At 46.8% G+C, this 17,650-nt stretch overlaps 1 protein-coding gene across 9 annotated transcripts in view; it reads left to right on the top strand.

Annotated features, from left to right (window-relative positions):
• amot (angiomotin) overlaps positions 1-17,650 on the top strand; it is a 69,702-nt gene that overhangs the window by 48,054 nt on the left and 3,998 nt on the right. For 2 of the 9 annotated variants that reach the window (XR_013468446.1, XR_013468445.1), the window contains exons 10-16: positions 2,098-2,226; positions 5,264-5,451; positions 5,589-5,639; positions 5,744-5,821; positions 5,925-6,002; positions 6,102-8,424; positions 8,578-8,811. Coding sequence is in view for 4 of the 9 variants with exons in the window: in XM_040181122.2 (XP_040037056.2) it covers positions 2,098-2,226; positions 8,186-8,424; positions 8,578-8,811 (602 nt within the window). In the remaining 5 variants the exon portion in view is untranslated. The remainder of the gene's footprint in view (positions 1-2,097; positions 2,227-5,263; positions 5,452-5,588; positions 5,640-5,743; positions 5,822-5,924; positions 6,003-6,101; positions 8,425-8,577; positions 8,812-17,650) is intronic. The other 7 variants (XR_013468448.1, XR_013468447.1, XM_040181122.2 and 4 more) reach the window with 4 other exon arrangements.

The raw sequence follows: 17,650 nt of genomic DNA on the forward strand, positions 1-17,650 counted from the left end.
GTGGCTGGCGTCTCCCTTAGGGATAGGGTGAGAAGCTCAGCCATTCGCGAGGAGCTCGGAGTAGAGCCGCTGCTCCTTTGCGTCGAAAGGAGCCAGTTGAGGTGGTTTGGACATCTGGTGAGGATGCCCCCTGGGCGCCTCCCTAGGGAGGTGTTTCAGGCACGGCCAGCTGGGAAGAGGCCCCGGGGAAGACCCAGCACTAGGTGGAGAGATTATATCTCTGCACTGGCCTGGGAACACTTTGGGATCCCCCAGTCAGAGCTGGTAGATGTGGCCCGGGAAAGGGAAGTTTGGGGTCCCCTGCTGGAGCTGTTGCCCCCGCGACCCGACCCCGGATAAGCGGTTGAAAATGGATGGATAGATGGATTAAGGCAGGAATAACCACCATCGAATAGAAACAATATTTGACACTACGTTGTGCATGATACAATGCTCGATTTGCGTTCACACTGCAGTGTTTAACAGAGTAAACTAAAGACTAAATATTGTAAACAAAAAGCATGCGTGAGCAAACTGTTATGCGATATTATTGTAATTTTCAGACCATTTTATGCCACTGATAACATAATAGTGTACTTGTATTATTACTATGCTATTTCAAAGAACAAAGAACGTTTTATTTGTCAGAATAGTTAGACATTAGAATCGGAGTGCAAGGGACACGGAACGGGCGAAGCATCGGGCTTGGTGCGATGCGGTCGGGTTCAAGAAAATGTGTCCACCGCGGCTGCCGAGGAGGTTTAACGCGGGGCTTCGACCGCCGGCAGGGCGACGCGCTCCGCGGCTGCAGGGAGAGACGTAGCGGCCCGGTCCCTCTAACAATCGGCTGGCCCGGGAGGAATGCAGGACGGTGGTCTGGGGAGGGCAGTCATCCTGCCCAAAGAGGCGAACAAGCAGTCCAGAGTAACCGACAGTAGGCGGATGGTCACATATCGCATGGTCATGCGACAGGCCTAAATAGACTGCTTTTTTGGGGGGTTTTAAGTGTGTGGAATTGGGGGTGCATGACCCAGTTGGGTTGTAGAAGAGGTGCGTAGCCTAAAAAGTCTAGTGTATTACTTCTTCTGGTGGAGATGTTGACATACATTTCAGGAGTCAGCAAACAACCAAAAATCTGTGTTCCCTTTTAGCATGACAGCAAGAGTTCAAGATAAACCTTTTGGTCTCATAAATATGCCTGTTTTAGTGTGTAAATGCAATTTCGAGCAGAGCCCTAAAAAACGCCTTGTGCAGAAAAGGTTATTGTCAGTTAGTCATCAGCTGTTAGTCAACAGGCGAGAGATGGTGTTAAGGCTGGGTATTCCACTCGGCACACAGGACACTGACAATCAGTAGAAGTCATTTAATGAGTGTAGGACTCCACGGGAAGGGGATAGCCAAGGTTGAGCTCGGGGTTCCGGGGAAGGGCCCGAGCTCCACTGGGGAATCCCGGTGACGCAGGTGGGGACGCCGAGGCAAGGCAAGGCAAGGCAAGGCAGGCGGCACGGCAGGTCGAGTTACCACATAGGGGTGTGAAACGATCTGGCGCTGGAGAAGCGAACAGCCCGGGTCTTAATACTGCAGGGGTGAATTGTGGATCAGCTGTGTGAGGACGGAGCAGGATGAATGGCCACGCCTCTTGTAGGTAGGGACAAACAGCACAGACACAGGGGAAAAGGAAGATACAAACACACAGGATTGGGACAAACAGCAGCTGACCCATAACAGATGGGGTAGATCCTGGACTAATCTGCCTGTTCATTACAGGGCAGACGGAGACAAACAACCATTCATTCTCAAATTCACACCCCTACGGGCAATTTAGTCACCAATTAACCTAACCCCCGGAACATGTCTTTGGACTAAAGCTGTGGTACTCGGAGAGAACCCATGCAAATGCCTCTCAGAAAGGTGCTGGTTGGTTTAAAACCCAGGACCCTCTTGCTGTAAGGCAAGAGTACTAACAACCACCGCCCTACCTCCTAATCATTATTGCATTTTCAAAGTGAGCACCTATCTCAAGAGAGCACCTATCTGACAGGCATTGAGAACAGGTCAACCATTTAGTCTGAAGTCCCATGGTTGAGCTAGTTTTGAACTCTTGTATTTTCTTTGCAGGGATACATCTATAGCAGTAATGAGCCATTCTCCAAGCAGCAGCTATGACACATCGGTGGAGGCTAGAATCCAGAAGGAAGAAGAGGACATTTTCATGGCCAATCGGCGCTGTCTGGACATGGAAAGCAGGTAAGGCACTCCCCACCTTAGGGCTGTCAAAATTGCTCTTAAAGGACGTTTGAATATTCGCTTTAAAAAACACATATATTCGAATATCTGGTTGCGCATTAGCCACGTCCATAACAGGACAAATTAATACAACGAGACATAACTACTTGTATAGGTAATTTATTTAAGTTTAAACATATTTAACAACATATTACATACATAAAAAAAAGTAAACTAATGGACAAGACCGCAGACCTCTCGCACACATGCACTCTCTCTTTCTCTCTCCCGCATCGTCGCGCTCTCTGTGCATAGTGGTTTAAATTAACAACAAGAATAAACAAATGCTGAGTGTGTGCAAGCAATTTAAGGCCGCGATTCTTGTCCCAAATATGGCAGGCTTCATTCAGTGATTGAAACAAATATTATTAACATAAATTGAAGTTTTACAGTACCGACATTGAGCGCTCCGAGCGAGCTGTGCTGTGGTAAACATGGAACTTTTCCTTGGCATGAAACGGCAAATAATCAAACCAGTGCATGAAGCTGTTGTAGCCTATCTAGTCCATTTTATTCATGCAATATACAGTGGCAGAAATGATTCAAGTAATTGTGAATTGTGAGTAAGCCAGGCGCACAGCAGGACCACTGCAGGGGCAACCACCATCAGATAGAACCACCATCCACAGAAGCCTGTGGGGAGGGAGAGCACAGAGACTTTAGGAGAGGGTAATGTTGGTTTACGAGTACAGTAATATGATTAATATCTAAAATAATAATGATGATGATGGCAGCAGCAGGCGTCAGCATGGCCACGGTAGGTGTCAGGACCAGGGTCCCGAAGGAGCCACGATCTACGGAGACCTGATAGGGGAGAAAGCACAAAAAAAAACTCCCGGAAAGAAGCTGAATTAGTCATGTGCATTAATAAAATGGAGATCGTTTTTCAAATCCTCAAACTACTTCAACTTTCAGATTCTTCAGCTTTGCCAATCTTTCAGCTACAGACACCATTTCATCTTTCAAATGTTGACACAAGTCTCAACTATTTTATGAAAATAACCGCTTGTTGATATCTATTCTACTTTTTTCATAATCACTGATTATGTTTCACTAGTTCTTCGCTCCGTTTCTGAGTTTTACATGAGTGTGTATTGCGTCTGCTAGAGGGGGGACCTCGAGGGCTAGAGTGTGGGGCAGCGCCAGAATCTGGTTAAAAAAATATGGAACTTCTGTCCTCTGAGCCAAAGTATACACTTTTGAGCTTTCTTTTCTTTGGATTAATGATGGCATGGTTGTGCTGATTGGATTAATGTGTTCATGGAATCCCAGAGTTGTTTAGTTTTGGCTTCAGAAGTGTTAAAGTGACACAACCTCTGCCAAAAGCCCCTTAGGCTCCAATGCAAATCCGCCGACATATTTCTCAAAAAATCCAGAAGGTACACGTTTTGTCAACTGCGATAGGGGCCGTATTTATTACCGGACAGACATAAAAAACGCATTCATGCGTTCGGTAGAGTCTTGGGTCTCGTAAAAACGTATTTTTTAGATAGCTGTTATAGTTTTGCGCTGGTGAACACTTGTTTGAGGTGTGGATTCTGTGTAACTCACTGTCCTGTCTCTCACTGCATGAAAAGTGGGATTTTCGGCAGTATGCGGCACTGTAAATTGTCGTGGAATTTCAGGTTTGCGGCAATTTGCGGGCAACGCCGAAAACTGCCGTAAATTGTCAGAAATTCATGTGGGCCTCCCTTGCCAGTTGTCCCCCCATGACCCCCCTCCTCCTAATTCTAGGGGAGGCTTTGACATGTAAATGAAAATGCTGTGAGCTATACAAATGCAAATCAGGGTCGCAGAGGGAGTTTTAGCCCAGGTGACATTTTTTTAAAAGGTAAGAAAATCTCTGGTACAAATAGATCAGGCTCAGTAGCCTAATTATAGACTCTTAAATTTTAGCTTGAATTTATTTATTTAATTCAAATATGCTAGATTACTGTGTATGCCATTAGCAATGGAAAATGTTATGTAAAAAACATACACAAAATAACTTCTTAAAAAAATTAGTTTTAATCAAGGTAAAATGAGCATTCCATGCAATCAGCATGAGCGGTCTGCAGAGATCACAGTCTCCTAGAGCTCAACTACAGTGCATAGTGGCAGGACTACAGTGACCTTTTCTTTGGTCTTACTTAATTGCACAGAGGATGTATTAACCACACATCTTGTAGCAATGCCCTCAACTGGCAGAAATGATGCTGGGTATGACGTGTCTGTTCCCTGCAAGCCCCAAACTTCTATTGGCTTTCCATAAAAATGTCTGTCCGGGTGGGGATGAAGCCAGGAAACTTGTGCAAGAACATGTTTAAATGCCGTACCCTTTGACACATTAACAACTATAAACTGCTTTATAATGGCTGGTCGTAGTTCTGCTAGAGGGTCAAGGACGGGTTCCTCAAAACTGTTAGTGTTTCCACACCACTTAGCATGAACACATGCTGACCTTTATGCTCTGCATCTATCGATTGAGTAAGTTACATTCATATATGTTACCCGTTTACATGTCATGGCAAAACATTCAACCTCAGTGACACAAGGGTACATGTGATGATACATTGTCAACATTGCATGTCTGTCAGACTCAAGAGTGTCTGTGGAATGGAGAAAGAGGCACCACTGTACAGTTTTCTAGGGAAATTCGTTCTGCTGACACCAAAACACTGCTTTACATAAAGCATATCAGCTGTTTCATTCCACAACAAAGTCCCAACCATTTGTCTTCCTAAAATACTGGTCCTTCCGTATAACAATAACCTCGTATGTGATTGGAGGACCCTTAGACTCCTCGTCCAATCACGTGTGAGGTCATAGGCATGACTGATACAGCAGTACTTGCAAGACGAGCATACAAACAGACACGTGTGTGTCTGTTACTACGTTCAGAAGAACTGTATCTCCAGTTCCTTTGTTTGGTTTTTGCTGGTTCGTGAATAATGGCTGGACGACGTCTCGCGTTCAACTCGCCTTCAACTCCTCTCCGCGGTCACCAACTTTCGGCCAGTCCGCAGACAGACGAGAAGAAGCTGCTGAATGCTCTCCGTGGATCGTCTCGTCAACTCCAACAACAAACTGCCGATATCAACGAGCGGTTCGCTCCACTGGAGCGTTCGGGACTCTGCGGGTTTCTGTCCATGGAGGCGAGGAACCGACTCAAAGAAGAGGAGACGGGCGCACAATCCCAAGATAGCGGTAAGAATACGTTTGATGACTGCAAGCTAAGCTAAAAGTAGCGTAGCCTCAAGCTAAGCTAAGAGTAGCCTAGTAGCCTTACAAGTGAGCAGAAACAGCTTTATTAAAGTGTGTTTTCTTTGCCGTGTCGTTTACAGGAAGCGGTGCAACTCCGAGACGAATTACAGGCGCTACGAACCGGAGCAAGGGTCAGATTTAAAGAATATGCTTTCATTCTGCGCTATAAGGGAATATATACGTATGAATACCATAGGATGGATTCCAATCATAACTGTACATTTTGTTTTCACAGACTATTCTCGCCTCATAATGAGGCGGTGACCTCGTATTTGCTCCGGGAAAAGTCCAGATTTAGACGACGTCATTGTGTGTAAGTGACACTGTTTACTGTTTCTCCTTCCTTGTTAAATGTTACTGTGACTTGAGTTTGATTTTTTTTGTATTCATACCACACTCATTTAATTGTTTTCCAGCCGCCTGTGAGACGTATTGTGAGACGGGACGCAGGAGCTGCGAAGGATTCAGCGCGGAGTCGAGCGAGAAGAAAGAGGGTCAGAGTTTATTTGCTGACTTGTTTCAGGTGCATTGATAGATGTGTTGTGTCCGTACGCATCGCATCGCACAGTACTGATTCATTGTTGTTTTTACAGCTGCTGGAATCGAGACAAAGTGTGCTGGCTGATGACGAGGTGGAACTCTGGAAATCCGCCACCGTGGACCTCACGTCGGACGGAGGGGACGCAGTTGTTGGCGGGGTCTCGGGGTGGATTGTACGGTCGCCACACACACACGAGCCGCCTGCACAACAGACCTGCCTCGGAAAACACGCCGCCAGTGACGGTCTACAACCCCGAGGAGGCAAACGGACAGTTTACTGAGCTGTAGTTTTTAAACCGCCGTTACCCAAGTGTGGGCAGATCTTCACTTTGTATGTAGTTGTTTGTGTGTTGTTAATAAAGCTCTTTCTTTGCACAAACATGTGGCAAATGTTCATTTTCTCTATAAATTCATTGATGTCCTGGTTGGTATCCTAATAATAGTGTAGTAGCCTACATAGGATAACCATGAAATGAATATACAGCATAATATGAATATATCAATATATATAAATAAAATGAGGCGGGTGACCAATAGCGACAGATCTGCCAACCAATCACGAGTGATTGAAAGTTGTGGTTTCATCCAATCATGAACAAGGAAACTCAAGCCTGGTCTGCCCACGTGTGGTTTTGCTGCCAATCACGAGTGATTTTATTTGTTAGTAAATTGTGGTTTCATCCAATAAGGAGTAAGGATATTCAAACCCGCTCGGCCACCCGCGGTTTCGCTGCATTCATATGCTAATTCGGGCCATTCGCACCTCCGCCAGCTCTCCACCTACGTCATGGTTCGTTTCCGACAATTTGTGGCACAGACAAACGCGACGTGCGCGGGTGGCAAATTGTCGGAAATTAGGGAGATTTCCGGGCGTTTACGGGGACGAAAATCTCACTTTTCATGCAGTGTCTGCCCTGTTCAGCAGCTCGTTAATGAGCCCAGGTGCGCCGTTGCCGTGGATCGTCACACACACTCTGCAGTATCTCTGTCTGTGACTCACAGCTGCTCCTATTACCTGATTAGTGGAGTCACATGACGCTGCTATGTTTTCTGTCAATAGACCAACATGATGAAGACACTCTCCTCTCTATCTCTTCCTCACCACCCCTCCCTTCCTCACCCTCTCACCCTCCCTCCCTATATCTACCCACCCAATCCAATCATTTCAAAATAAAAGCCCAATGGAGGGAATTCTTACTGTAATGTTTGTGGGGAGGCCTATTGATTAATAACTTCTTAGTCTGAATAACAAACATTCTGTCTCCCAACCCCCCCTCACCCAATTCCATCATTTCAAAATTAAAGCCTCAATGATTAACTGTACCTTAACCATGAAGCTCAGAATGAAGCGGTTTCGTTGAAATATGTATTGCTCTTTCAAATACTACTACAACCACTACGAATATTACTAGTACTTCTAGTAGTACTACTACAACGGATACTTCTACTACCATACTACTAGTACTTATACTACTATTGATACTATTACTACTACTAGTGTTATTACAAATACTACTATGGCTAATAGTATTAGTATTACAGCTGTTTCTACTGCTATTGATACTAAACGTACTTCTACAGATAGTACTACTAATACCACAATTACAACTATAACTAATACTACTACTAATATTACTACAAACAATTTTAAACCTCTTTTTAGTCATCTCAGCTTTTGTTATTTCTGTACTTTGTTAAATTAATTTAAGCTCCTGCAACTTCTGTATTTTTTTTTGAAAATCTATTGAAATTCAGCTTCCCCACTTCCTGTATTTTCAGCAGTTCTTTAAAATAATTTCAGCTTTTATAATGCCTGTATTAACGGCAATGTTTTAATATTAATTTCTGTATTTTTTGCAATATTTCACATTCATTTCAGCTGTTTCTGCTTATTTCTGCTTTTTCAGCAAATTAGTGAAATTCCTTTCAGCTTCTCCCATTTCTGTATTTTCAGCAATTTCAAATTAATGTCAGCTTTTCTAATATCTGTAATTTCAGCAAATGTATTCAAATTCCCTTCAACTTTCCGCTATTTTTAAAAATTCAGTTCAGCTTTCACCTTTTTGCATTCCAACGCATTTTCAGCAGGAAATGCATTTTCTAGTTATGATCCTTTCTCTTTTTCTGCCTAATTCAGAATAAAGAACCTCCATGCTCAGATCATAGAGAAAGATGCTATGATCAAGGTGCTTCACCAGCGCTCTAGGAAGGAGCCGATCAAGTCAGATGCACAATCTGCCATGAGGCCCACCAAGTCCTTGATGTCCATTTCCAATACTAGCTCCGGTGGTTCAGGAGTGCTCGCTCACAGCCTGGGCCTCCGTACCTCCCCCATCACCAAAGAACGCAAGGACACCAGCTGGAAGGGTAGCCTGTGTAAGAACCAAAACTTTCCGTTATTACAAAGAATTTACCCCATGTGACACTAGTAGCTGTTGAATGTTACTATTAGTGAGGATTGTGGTTAGATAGTCTCTTGTAGCTACTGTCCTGGTGAGTAAAGATTGCTCTCATCTCGTGTTCCTCCAGCAGGTCTGCCGGGTTACGAGTTTCGTACAGAGTCTCTCCGGACGGGGTCAATCTCGTCATCTCCCTCACCAGTGCTTCCTTCCACCCCCATGACTGCAGGACACTCGAAGACAGGCAGCCGGGATAGCTGCACGCAAACCGAAAAAGGACAGAGTCAGGACACCAGCAAGAGCATGACGCTGCCTGCTTGCCTGTTCAGCTCCAGCCCAGTCTACATCCCTGACCGCATAGCAGGTCAGCTTACACTTTCTAAGACATTTGTATGAGCTGTTGAATTTCTAGTCTCTGTGATCACACTCAAAACATGTCTCATTAGGAAAGTGACATCTTGTGGTATTCACACAGACATTTCAAGAAGGAATTCATAAATAATTGATTGCAGCATTTTTTACGTGTGCCATCTGCTACATATCCTGGTTTATAAAGCCTTGCGTGCATATGCCATTGAGCGATTTCCTTTAAAAGTTCCCAAATCATCCTGTATGTTACGGATGGTGAGGACTGGATTCAAAAGCGAACAGGAGACAGACAGTTGGAGGTAAAAAAAACACGATTTATTCAGGGAGGGGAGAGGTAGGATACCAGGAAGCAAGGAAGGAGGCTCCGTATCCGGGTGCGTGATCCCAGGAGAGGGGGGTCTCGTGTCCAGGAAATTCCGAGCAGGGGCTCGTGAGGTGAGTGGGTCGCGTGTCCCGGTGACTCCTTGCACGGGCTCGGGTGTGGGCTGCTGGCTGGTTCGGTGGAAGGCTGGGCAGGATACGGAACGCAGGCTGCGCAAAAGAGCTGGCTTACGTTTCACGTTGACGAGAGACAATCATCCACCACAGGAGCCCAGGAGAGAGCAGGCTTTAACTGGTGCCAGATTGCTTAATCAGCCACAGGTGAGAGCACTCCTCTCAGCCGTCCCGCCCAGCCTGAAAACAAAAAAAGAAAACCAGCCAGCACCCAGGATCAAATATATATAAATCAACGAAGATCACGAATGACTCAACGAAAAGTCATAATCACCACACTGTAAATGTGTGCAGCTGGTTTGTCTTCTTCCCTGCCACATGCAACCATAAATGGTCAACGCTAAGCACCTTACAAATGCATAGAAACGAGCTGCTGATCAGTTGCTGGATTTTTGATTGATTCTAAAATGATTGAATCAGTTTATTCACTAGCCTGGATAACATTCTAGCACATCCAGTTGTTTTTCTGTTCAATGCATGCAACCCTTTATGGGATTGTTGTCCACTGGTCAGACCTATATAAGTCTACACTTATATAGGTCTGAGTTTCATCCGCATAATAATGATAGCATACTTAATTTATTTCCATAATCTGTGCTTGTGGAAGCATGTTGAACAGGAGAGGCCCCAGAATTGAACTTTGGGGAAAACCACATGTCATTTGCGATACCTCTGTCCCGGGACCCTCACATTGGCACAGGAAAAACCCCAAAATAAAAAAACTCCTCAACAGGAGAAAAAGTAAGGCGAACGGCAGAGAAGAATCCCTCTCTGGGACGGACAGAATGCAATGGGTGTTACAGAATGAATAATGTAGAATATGTTCAATACGTTCAATATATATTACGGAAATGATAAAAATATTGGTAATAGACAGAGACTGGCCAGTCTTAGAGCACAGTATAACAAATTGTCTACAAATAAAGCATTATATAGCGTAATGAAACTAAAACAGACATACTACGACCAAGAAGAAAGGGCAGGGAAACTTCCGGCCTGGCGTTTAAAGTCAATGCAGAACGAAAGAACAATACTAGAAATTGAGTCTGAGAAAGGTACGAATTAATAACCCACAAGAAATAAACAGCACTTTCCACACATTTTATTCTAAATTGTACGTGTCAGAAAGTCCAGCCACATCTCACACACTCCACAACTTCCTAAGTAAATTAGGGGATACCGCTTCTTGGTGAGACAGCAAAAAAATTAACTCAACTCCCCAGTTGTTAACTCCTGAGTTGTCAGAGGTCATAGACAGTATCAAAGGAGGAAAAGCCCCATGCCCAACGGCGTCCCTATTGAAATCTACAAAGAATATATCCTTTACAGAATATGTTTGAAGAATCACTTGGAAATGATGAGCTGCCCTCATCTCTGTGAAGTGCACTTATAACATTAATATTAAAACCACATAGTGTGAATCTCCTTAATCAATAATAATGCGAAAATAATAGCAAAAATACTTGCTAGAAGGTTGGAAACATTTGCCATCTATGGACTTAAATGGATTAATTAAAAAGAACAAAAGAAATACCTGATGCGGCAGTGATAGGACTCGATGCGGAAAAGGCCTTTGATAGGGTCGAGCATGAATATCTATTTGAAGCGCTTAGCCACTTTGGAGTAGGCGACTTCTTCCTGCTGGATCAAACTCTATCCATCCATCCATCTTCAGCCGCTTATCCGGGGTCGGGTCGCGGGGGCAACAGCTCCAGCAGGGGACCCCAAACTTCCCTTTCCCGGGCCACATCTACCAGCTCTGACTGGGGGATCCCAAGGCGTTCCCAGGCCAGTGCAGAGATATAATCTCTCCACCTAGTGCTGGGTCTTCCCCGGGGCCTCTTCCCAGCTGGCCGTGCCTGAAACACCTCCCTAGGGAGGCACCCAGGGGGCATCCTCACCAGATGCCCAAACCACCTCAACTGGCTCCTTTCGACGCAAAGGAGCAGCAGCTCTACTCCGAGCTCCTTGCGAATGGCTGAGCTTCTCACCCTATCTCTAAGGGAGACGCCAGCCGTGACCTAGTTCTTTCAGTCATGACCCATCCTTCATGACCATTAGGTGAGGGTAGGAACGAAGATTGACCGGTAGATCGAGAGCTTTACCTTCCGGCTCAGCTCTCTTTTCGTCACAACGGTGCGGTAAAGCGAGTGCAATACCGCCCCCGCTGCTCCGATTCTCCGGCCAAACTCACACTCCATCTTCCCCTCGCTCGTGAACAAGACCCCGAGGTACTTGAACTCCTTCACTTGGGGTAAGGACACATTCCCTACCTGGAGTAGGCAATCCATCGGTTTCCTGCTGAGAACCATGGCCTCAGATTTAAAGGTGCTAATCCTCATCCCGACCGCTTCACACTGCGAAACACTCCAGTGAGAGTTGGAGGTCACAGACAGAAGATGCCATCAGGAGCACATCATCTGCAAAAACCAGCAATGAGATCCACAGCCCCCCGAACTGTAGAACCTCCTCCCCCCTCCTACGCCTCGATATCCTGTCCATGAAAACCACAAACAAGATTGGTGACAAGGCGCAGCCCTGGCCAACCCCCACCGGAAACTCCTTCGACTTACTGCCGAGCACCCGAACACAGCTCTCGCTTTGGGCGTACAAGGATTGGATGGCCCCAAGCAAGGACCCCCTCACCCCGTACTCCCGCAGCACCTCCCACAGTTTCTCTCGGGGGACCCGGTCATACGCCTTCTCCAAGTCCACAAAACACATATAGACTGGATGAGCATACTCCTGAGCTGGTCCGTTGACCAGGACGAAAACCGCATTGTTCCTCTTCAATCCTTGGTTCAACTATCGGCCGAACCCTCATTTCCAGCACCTTGGAGTAGACTTTATCCGGGAGGCTGAGTAGTGTGTTACCCCTGTAATTGGCACACACTCTCTGGTCCCCCTTTTTGAAGAGGGGTACCACCACCCCAGTCTGCCACTCTTTTGGCACTGTCCCAGACTTCCATGCAATGTTGAAGAGGCGTGTCCTCCAAGACAACCCCCCAACACCCATTGCTTTTAGCATCTCTGGACAGATCTCATCAATCCCCGGGTCTTTGCCACTGCGGAGTTGTTTGAATACCTCAGTGACCTCCACCAGGCAAATTGACGGATGGATCAAACTCCTATATCATAACTCTTCGGTGACTCTGACAGACTTTAAACAATCAATAGCTTCTTTATTAAATCAAATGGGAACAAATTTTTTTCAATTTCTCAGGTTATAAAGTTAATTCATCCAAGTCTGCAATCCTATTTTTGAAAAAATCTGGGAGATTAACTCCACCCTAAATACACCATTTAGGAATATTGTGGACAGCTTTAAATATCTTGGTGTTGAAATAACCCCTACAATAGAATCTTATTCTATATGCACATTTTTTTCCGCAAAAACAAGGTACTTGGGACTCGAGCAAGGTTGTGAAATATGGCAGACAAGGAGGTTTTTGCGAAAATTGTAGTCTATGATGGACGTCAAGTTGTGGATAAAAAATTTGCTCCCTATCGCCCCCTTTTGATTAGCCACTATATTGGGTTAGCTTTTGATGCATCCTTTGACACGAGCAACAACAGTACAGAACAGGCATCATGATCAAATTAAATGTTGCAATAAATGCTGAAAAGTCTGGGCTACAAAGCCAAAAAAATCTGTCTGAACGTGGTCCAAATAAAACTCCAACAATTATTATACAGTTATAAAATATCGTATGCCAATTTCAGCCAAAATTGAACACTCTGTACATCTGTACACTTATCGATCGAAGCTAGAAGCTAACAACGGAACCGGCACACAAAACCGCACCGCCATTTGACCCTGAAAAGGACAATATATTTAACATTTCACTCAGACAAACCAATCCGGAGCTAGGGGAAAACCGACACCAAGCACTGTTGAATCACATTGTCACTTTTAGATCATAAATTACCTTACCGTTGCCGGTTTTAACGAATGAACGCATAATTCCCATTTTTGGAATCCTAACCACTAAGTCGATGTCTGTGTCTCTTCCAAAGCGTTCCCTTTTTCAGGGTCTGCTTTCATGGAAGGAGGGGGCACTTTTGACCTTCAACTTAAGAATGGAGTTTCACTTTTCGCTCTACATATATTGGTTCTGACAATTCAAACAATAGGCGAAACTTAGAAATCGGCCGAGGATTGGCTGAGAAAAAACAGCATCTTATTTCTCTCCTGTAAAGCTCCTGTGAGGCCTCTCTGGATTTGTTATACTTTACTCAAAGTAAAACCTTTAAGAAGATACTGACACACTAGGCTAACATATAGGAGAGTTTCAGGCGTCTTCCGTCATATTTTGAAGGGTAAAGTTTGTTCTGTGTGCCATACACACACATTTTATTTATATATATATATAGATATACTCATAATTTCAAATATTTGTATTTTCTCCACATTACACAAACAACAAAGAAACAAGACAAAAACAATGCATATCAGAAAGTACATATGAGCAAGTATAAATATCTGTGGCATGATTTGTTGTGCGTTACAGTTTCTCATGAAACCATATGCTGATATGTACGGTCACAGATACTTATTTTTTCCTGAAACGAATGCACCCTAAACGGTAAAGGCTACAGGGTTACAACAAACTCCCTCCAGGAACTTCATAAATGAGCTCCAAATATTTGCTAAGATGTTATGTTTCCCTTTAGCTATATATGTAAGTGTCTTTAGGGCGAGGCCCTGTAGAAGTCCTTTTATCCAAAGTTTTTTGCTTTGTGAACGATTTCCAAGCCACTGCAATTTTATGTTTAGCTTGATATCACCATCTTTTTTTGTGCTATTGTTCAGAGTACAATTCGCTGGGAAATATTGAATATGGGTACATTCCCAGAGGCAGTGAGCCAAGCTCCCTTCATGTATACCACATTTAACACAAGCATCTGGTGTATTGGGGTACATGCGGTGTAGAAACTCTGGAGTAAAGTACATCCCGCAAGGTACCTACATTAAAAAAGACTGGCTGGATCATCAGAAAAGCTGGATTGTTTACATGTTCTTTTTGTTACGATGGAATGATGGGAAACCAGGAGCGAGATGCGGTAAAGAGTCTTTTAATGGTCAAAAGGAAAAACAGTCCTCAATAATGAATAAACTCAAAGTCCTCTGGCGTTGGCCGGAAACATAACAAAAGCAGACAGGGGAAATCAGGAACTTAGGGGCATAAGGATTACTCCCGTGAGGACAGCGTTCGGGGATCCCGGGGTGCTCCCTACCAGCCTGATCCAGCAGAGAGGTGAAAGCAGATGAGCTGCCGGGGAAGCGCGCCGGTCGGGCACTCTGGAAAGGCACAGTCACAAATACGCGGACGGTGAAGGTGCAGGGCAAGACAGGACGAGACGAGTGCTGACGCGTGTGCCTACATTCATGGAATAATCCGACAACAAGACAAGGCTAGAGGGAGGGAATAAGAAGCAGGCAAAATCAGGTGGAAGAGGTTTCAGGTGAGACAATGATGAGGACGAGGGGAATCAGCTGTGAGGGATAATGAGGGGAGAGAGAGAGCAAGGGCAGGGGGTGTTTGCCTGAGAGTACCACAAGAGGGAGACAGGGGACAAGGAGGGAAGAGGAAGCCAGGGTCATGACAGTACCCCCCCTCTCAATGAGCGCCCCCAGGCGCTCCCTGGGATAGTCGGCGGGTCCGGCGGAAGTCATCGATCAGTGCGGGATGGATGTCCCGGGAGGGGGTCCAACTTCTCTCCTCTGGGCCGTACCCCTCCCAGTCGATGAGATATTGATGACCGCGACCCCGGCGGCGCACATCGAGAATACGGCGAACCCTGTAGGCAGGAGCGTCTTCGACAAGACTAGGCGATCGAACAGGACGAGGGGGGGGGCGAATGGCGGGTTTGATACAGGAGACATGAAACACAGGGTGGACACGGCGAAACTTAGGCGGGAGACGGAGCTTCACTGCGACTGGGTTAATGATCTTAGTGATACGGAAAGGTCCTATGAAACGGTTCGATAATTTCCGTGACTCTGACCGGAGAGGCAAGTTAGAGGTGGATAACCAAACCCTCTGACCACAAGTGTAACGCGGACTCTTGATTCTGCGTCTGTTGGCCGCGACTGACATGCGTCTACCTGCTCGACAAAGGGCCGATCGCACTCTCCTCCAGGTGCGTTTGCAACGGCTGATAAAGGACTGTGCGGACGGGACGTTGGAATCCGAGTCTTGGGACGTAAACAGCGGAGGTTGGTAGCCAAAACAGCAGTGGAAGGGCGAGAGACCGGTACTCGCGGTGGGAAGGGAATTGTGGGCGTATTCGGCCCAGGATAGTTGTTGCGACCATGACGAGGGGTTCTGATGGGTGAGGCTGCGAAGGATGCGGGCGACGATCTGATTGGTTCGCTCAGCCTGGCCGTTAGTTTGGGGGTGGAACCCGGACGACAGACTAGCGGATGCCCCAATAAGGCGGCAGAACTCCTTCCAGAATTGGGAAGAGAACTGGGGGCCCCTATCCGAAACGATATCCGTCGGCAGACCGTGTAACCTAAAAACATTATCAACCATGATCTGGGCGGTCTCCTTGGCGGAGGGGAGTTTAGCGAGCGGAACGAAATGGGCTGACTTAGAGAAGCGATCGACCACAGTTAGAATTACGGTGTAGCCCGCCGAGGGTGGAAGCCCGGTGATGAAGTCGAGAGCTAAATGTGACCAAGGGCGGGTGGGGATGGGTAACGGACGGAGCAGGCCGGCTGGGGGGGAATTGCCGGCCTTGGTCTGCGCGCACGTGACACAGGAGGTAATAAACCGACGTGTGTCTTGTTCCACGGAGGGCCACCAGAAGCGCTGACGAATTACCGCGAGGGTGCCCCGAACGCCGGGGTGGGCAGCAAATTTAGAGGAGTGTCCCCACAGTAGGACCGCCCGGCGCGTTGACGCGGGGACAAACAGGAGTCCCTTAGGGCAGTTCCGAGGGGTTACGGCTCGCGCAAGAGAACGCTTAACCAGCTTCTCAATCCCCCAGACGACCATGCCGACCACACGACCCGGGGGAACAATCTCCTCCGGGGTATTCGGGGGAGAGGAGTCAAAGAGACGGGATAGCGCGTCCGGCTTGATGTTCTTAGACCCCGGGCGGTACGAGATGGTGAAGTTAAAACGAGTGAAGAATAGAGCCCAGCGGGCTTGGCGAGCGTTGAGTCTCTTGGCCTCCCGGATGTACTCCAAGTTTCGGTGGTCCGTCCATACAATAAACGGTACGTGGGCTCCCTCCAGCCATTGTCGCCATTCGCCTAAAGCCAGGCGAATGGCTAGTAGTTCGCGGTTTCCGACATCGTAATTGCGCTCAGCGGGGGATAGGCGGTGGGAAAAAAACGCGCAGGGGTGTATCTGACCATCAGTAACGGAGCGCTGGGAGAGTATAGCCCCGACACCAACCTCGGATGCGTCGACCTCAACTATAAATTGTTTAGTGCAGTCAGGAGTGAGGAGGATGGGCGCGGTAGTAAAGAGGCCCCTAAGGACATCAAACGCCCTCTGCGCGGACTCTGACCACCTGAAACGGGACTTGACTGAGGTTAGCGCGGTAAGGGGGGCGGCGACTTGGCTGAAACCTCTTATAAAGCGACGGTAAAAGTTCGCAAACCCGAGAAAACGTTGTAGCGCGACACGGGAGTCTGGTACGGGCCAGTCAGTGACCGCCTGAACCTTGGCCGGGTCCATACTAATCCCCTCGGCAGAGATGACAGAACCCAGAAATGTGACGGAGGAGGCGTGGAAAGAACATTTCTCGGCTTTAACATAGAGTTTGTTCTCTAGAAGGCGCTGGAGGACACGACGAACCTGTTGGACGTGCACCTGGAGCGATGGTGAAAAGATCAAAATATCGTCGAGGTAGACGAAGACGAAGATGTTAAGCATATCCCGTAGGACGTCATTGATTAAGGCTTGAAAAACCGCGGGAGCGTTTACTAAGCCGAACGGGAGAACCCGGTATTCGAAATGTCCGAGGGGAGTGTTAAACGCAGTCTTCCACTCGTCCCCCTCCCTTATACGCACAAGGTGGTAGGCGTTGCGTAAATCAAGCTTGGTGAAAAATCTAGCTCCCTGCAACACCTCGAAAGCTGATGACATCAGTGGTAAGGGGTAACGGTTCTTGACCGTGATGTCATTTAAGCCCCGATAGTCTATGCAAGGACGCAACGAACCGTCTTTCTTCCTAACGAAGAAGAAACCGGCCCCTGCGGGGGACGCGGAGGGAGCGATGGTGCCGGCGTTGAGTGAGTCGGACAGGTACCTCTCGAGCGCCTCGCGTTCGGGAGCGGATAAGGAGTATAGTCTACCCCGCGGGGGCGTTGTGCCCGGGAG

This window comes from Gasterosteus aculeatus, chromosome 7 (genome assembly GCF_964276395.1).
Source record: "Gasterosteus aculeatus chromosome 7, fGasAcu3.hap1.1, whole genome shotgun sequence".
NCBI lineage: Eukaryota > Metazoa > Chordata > Actinopteri > Perciformes > Gasterosteidae > Gasterosteus > Gasterosteus aculeatus.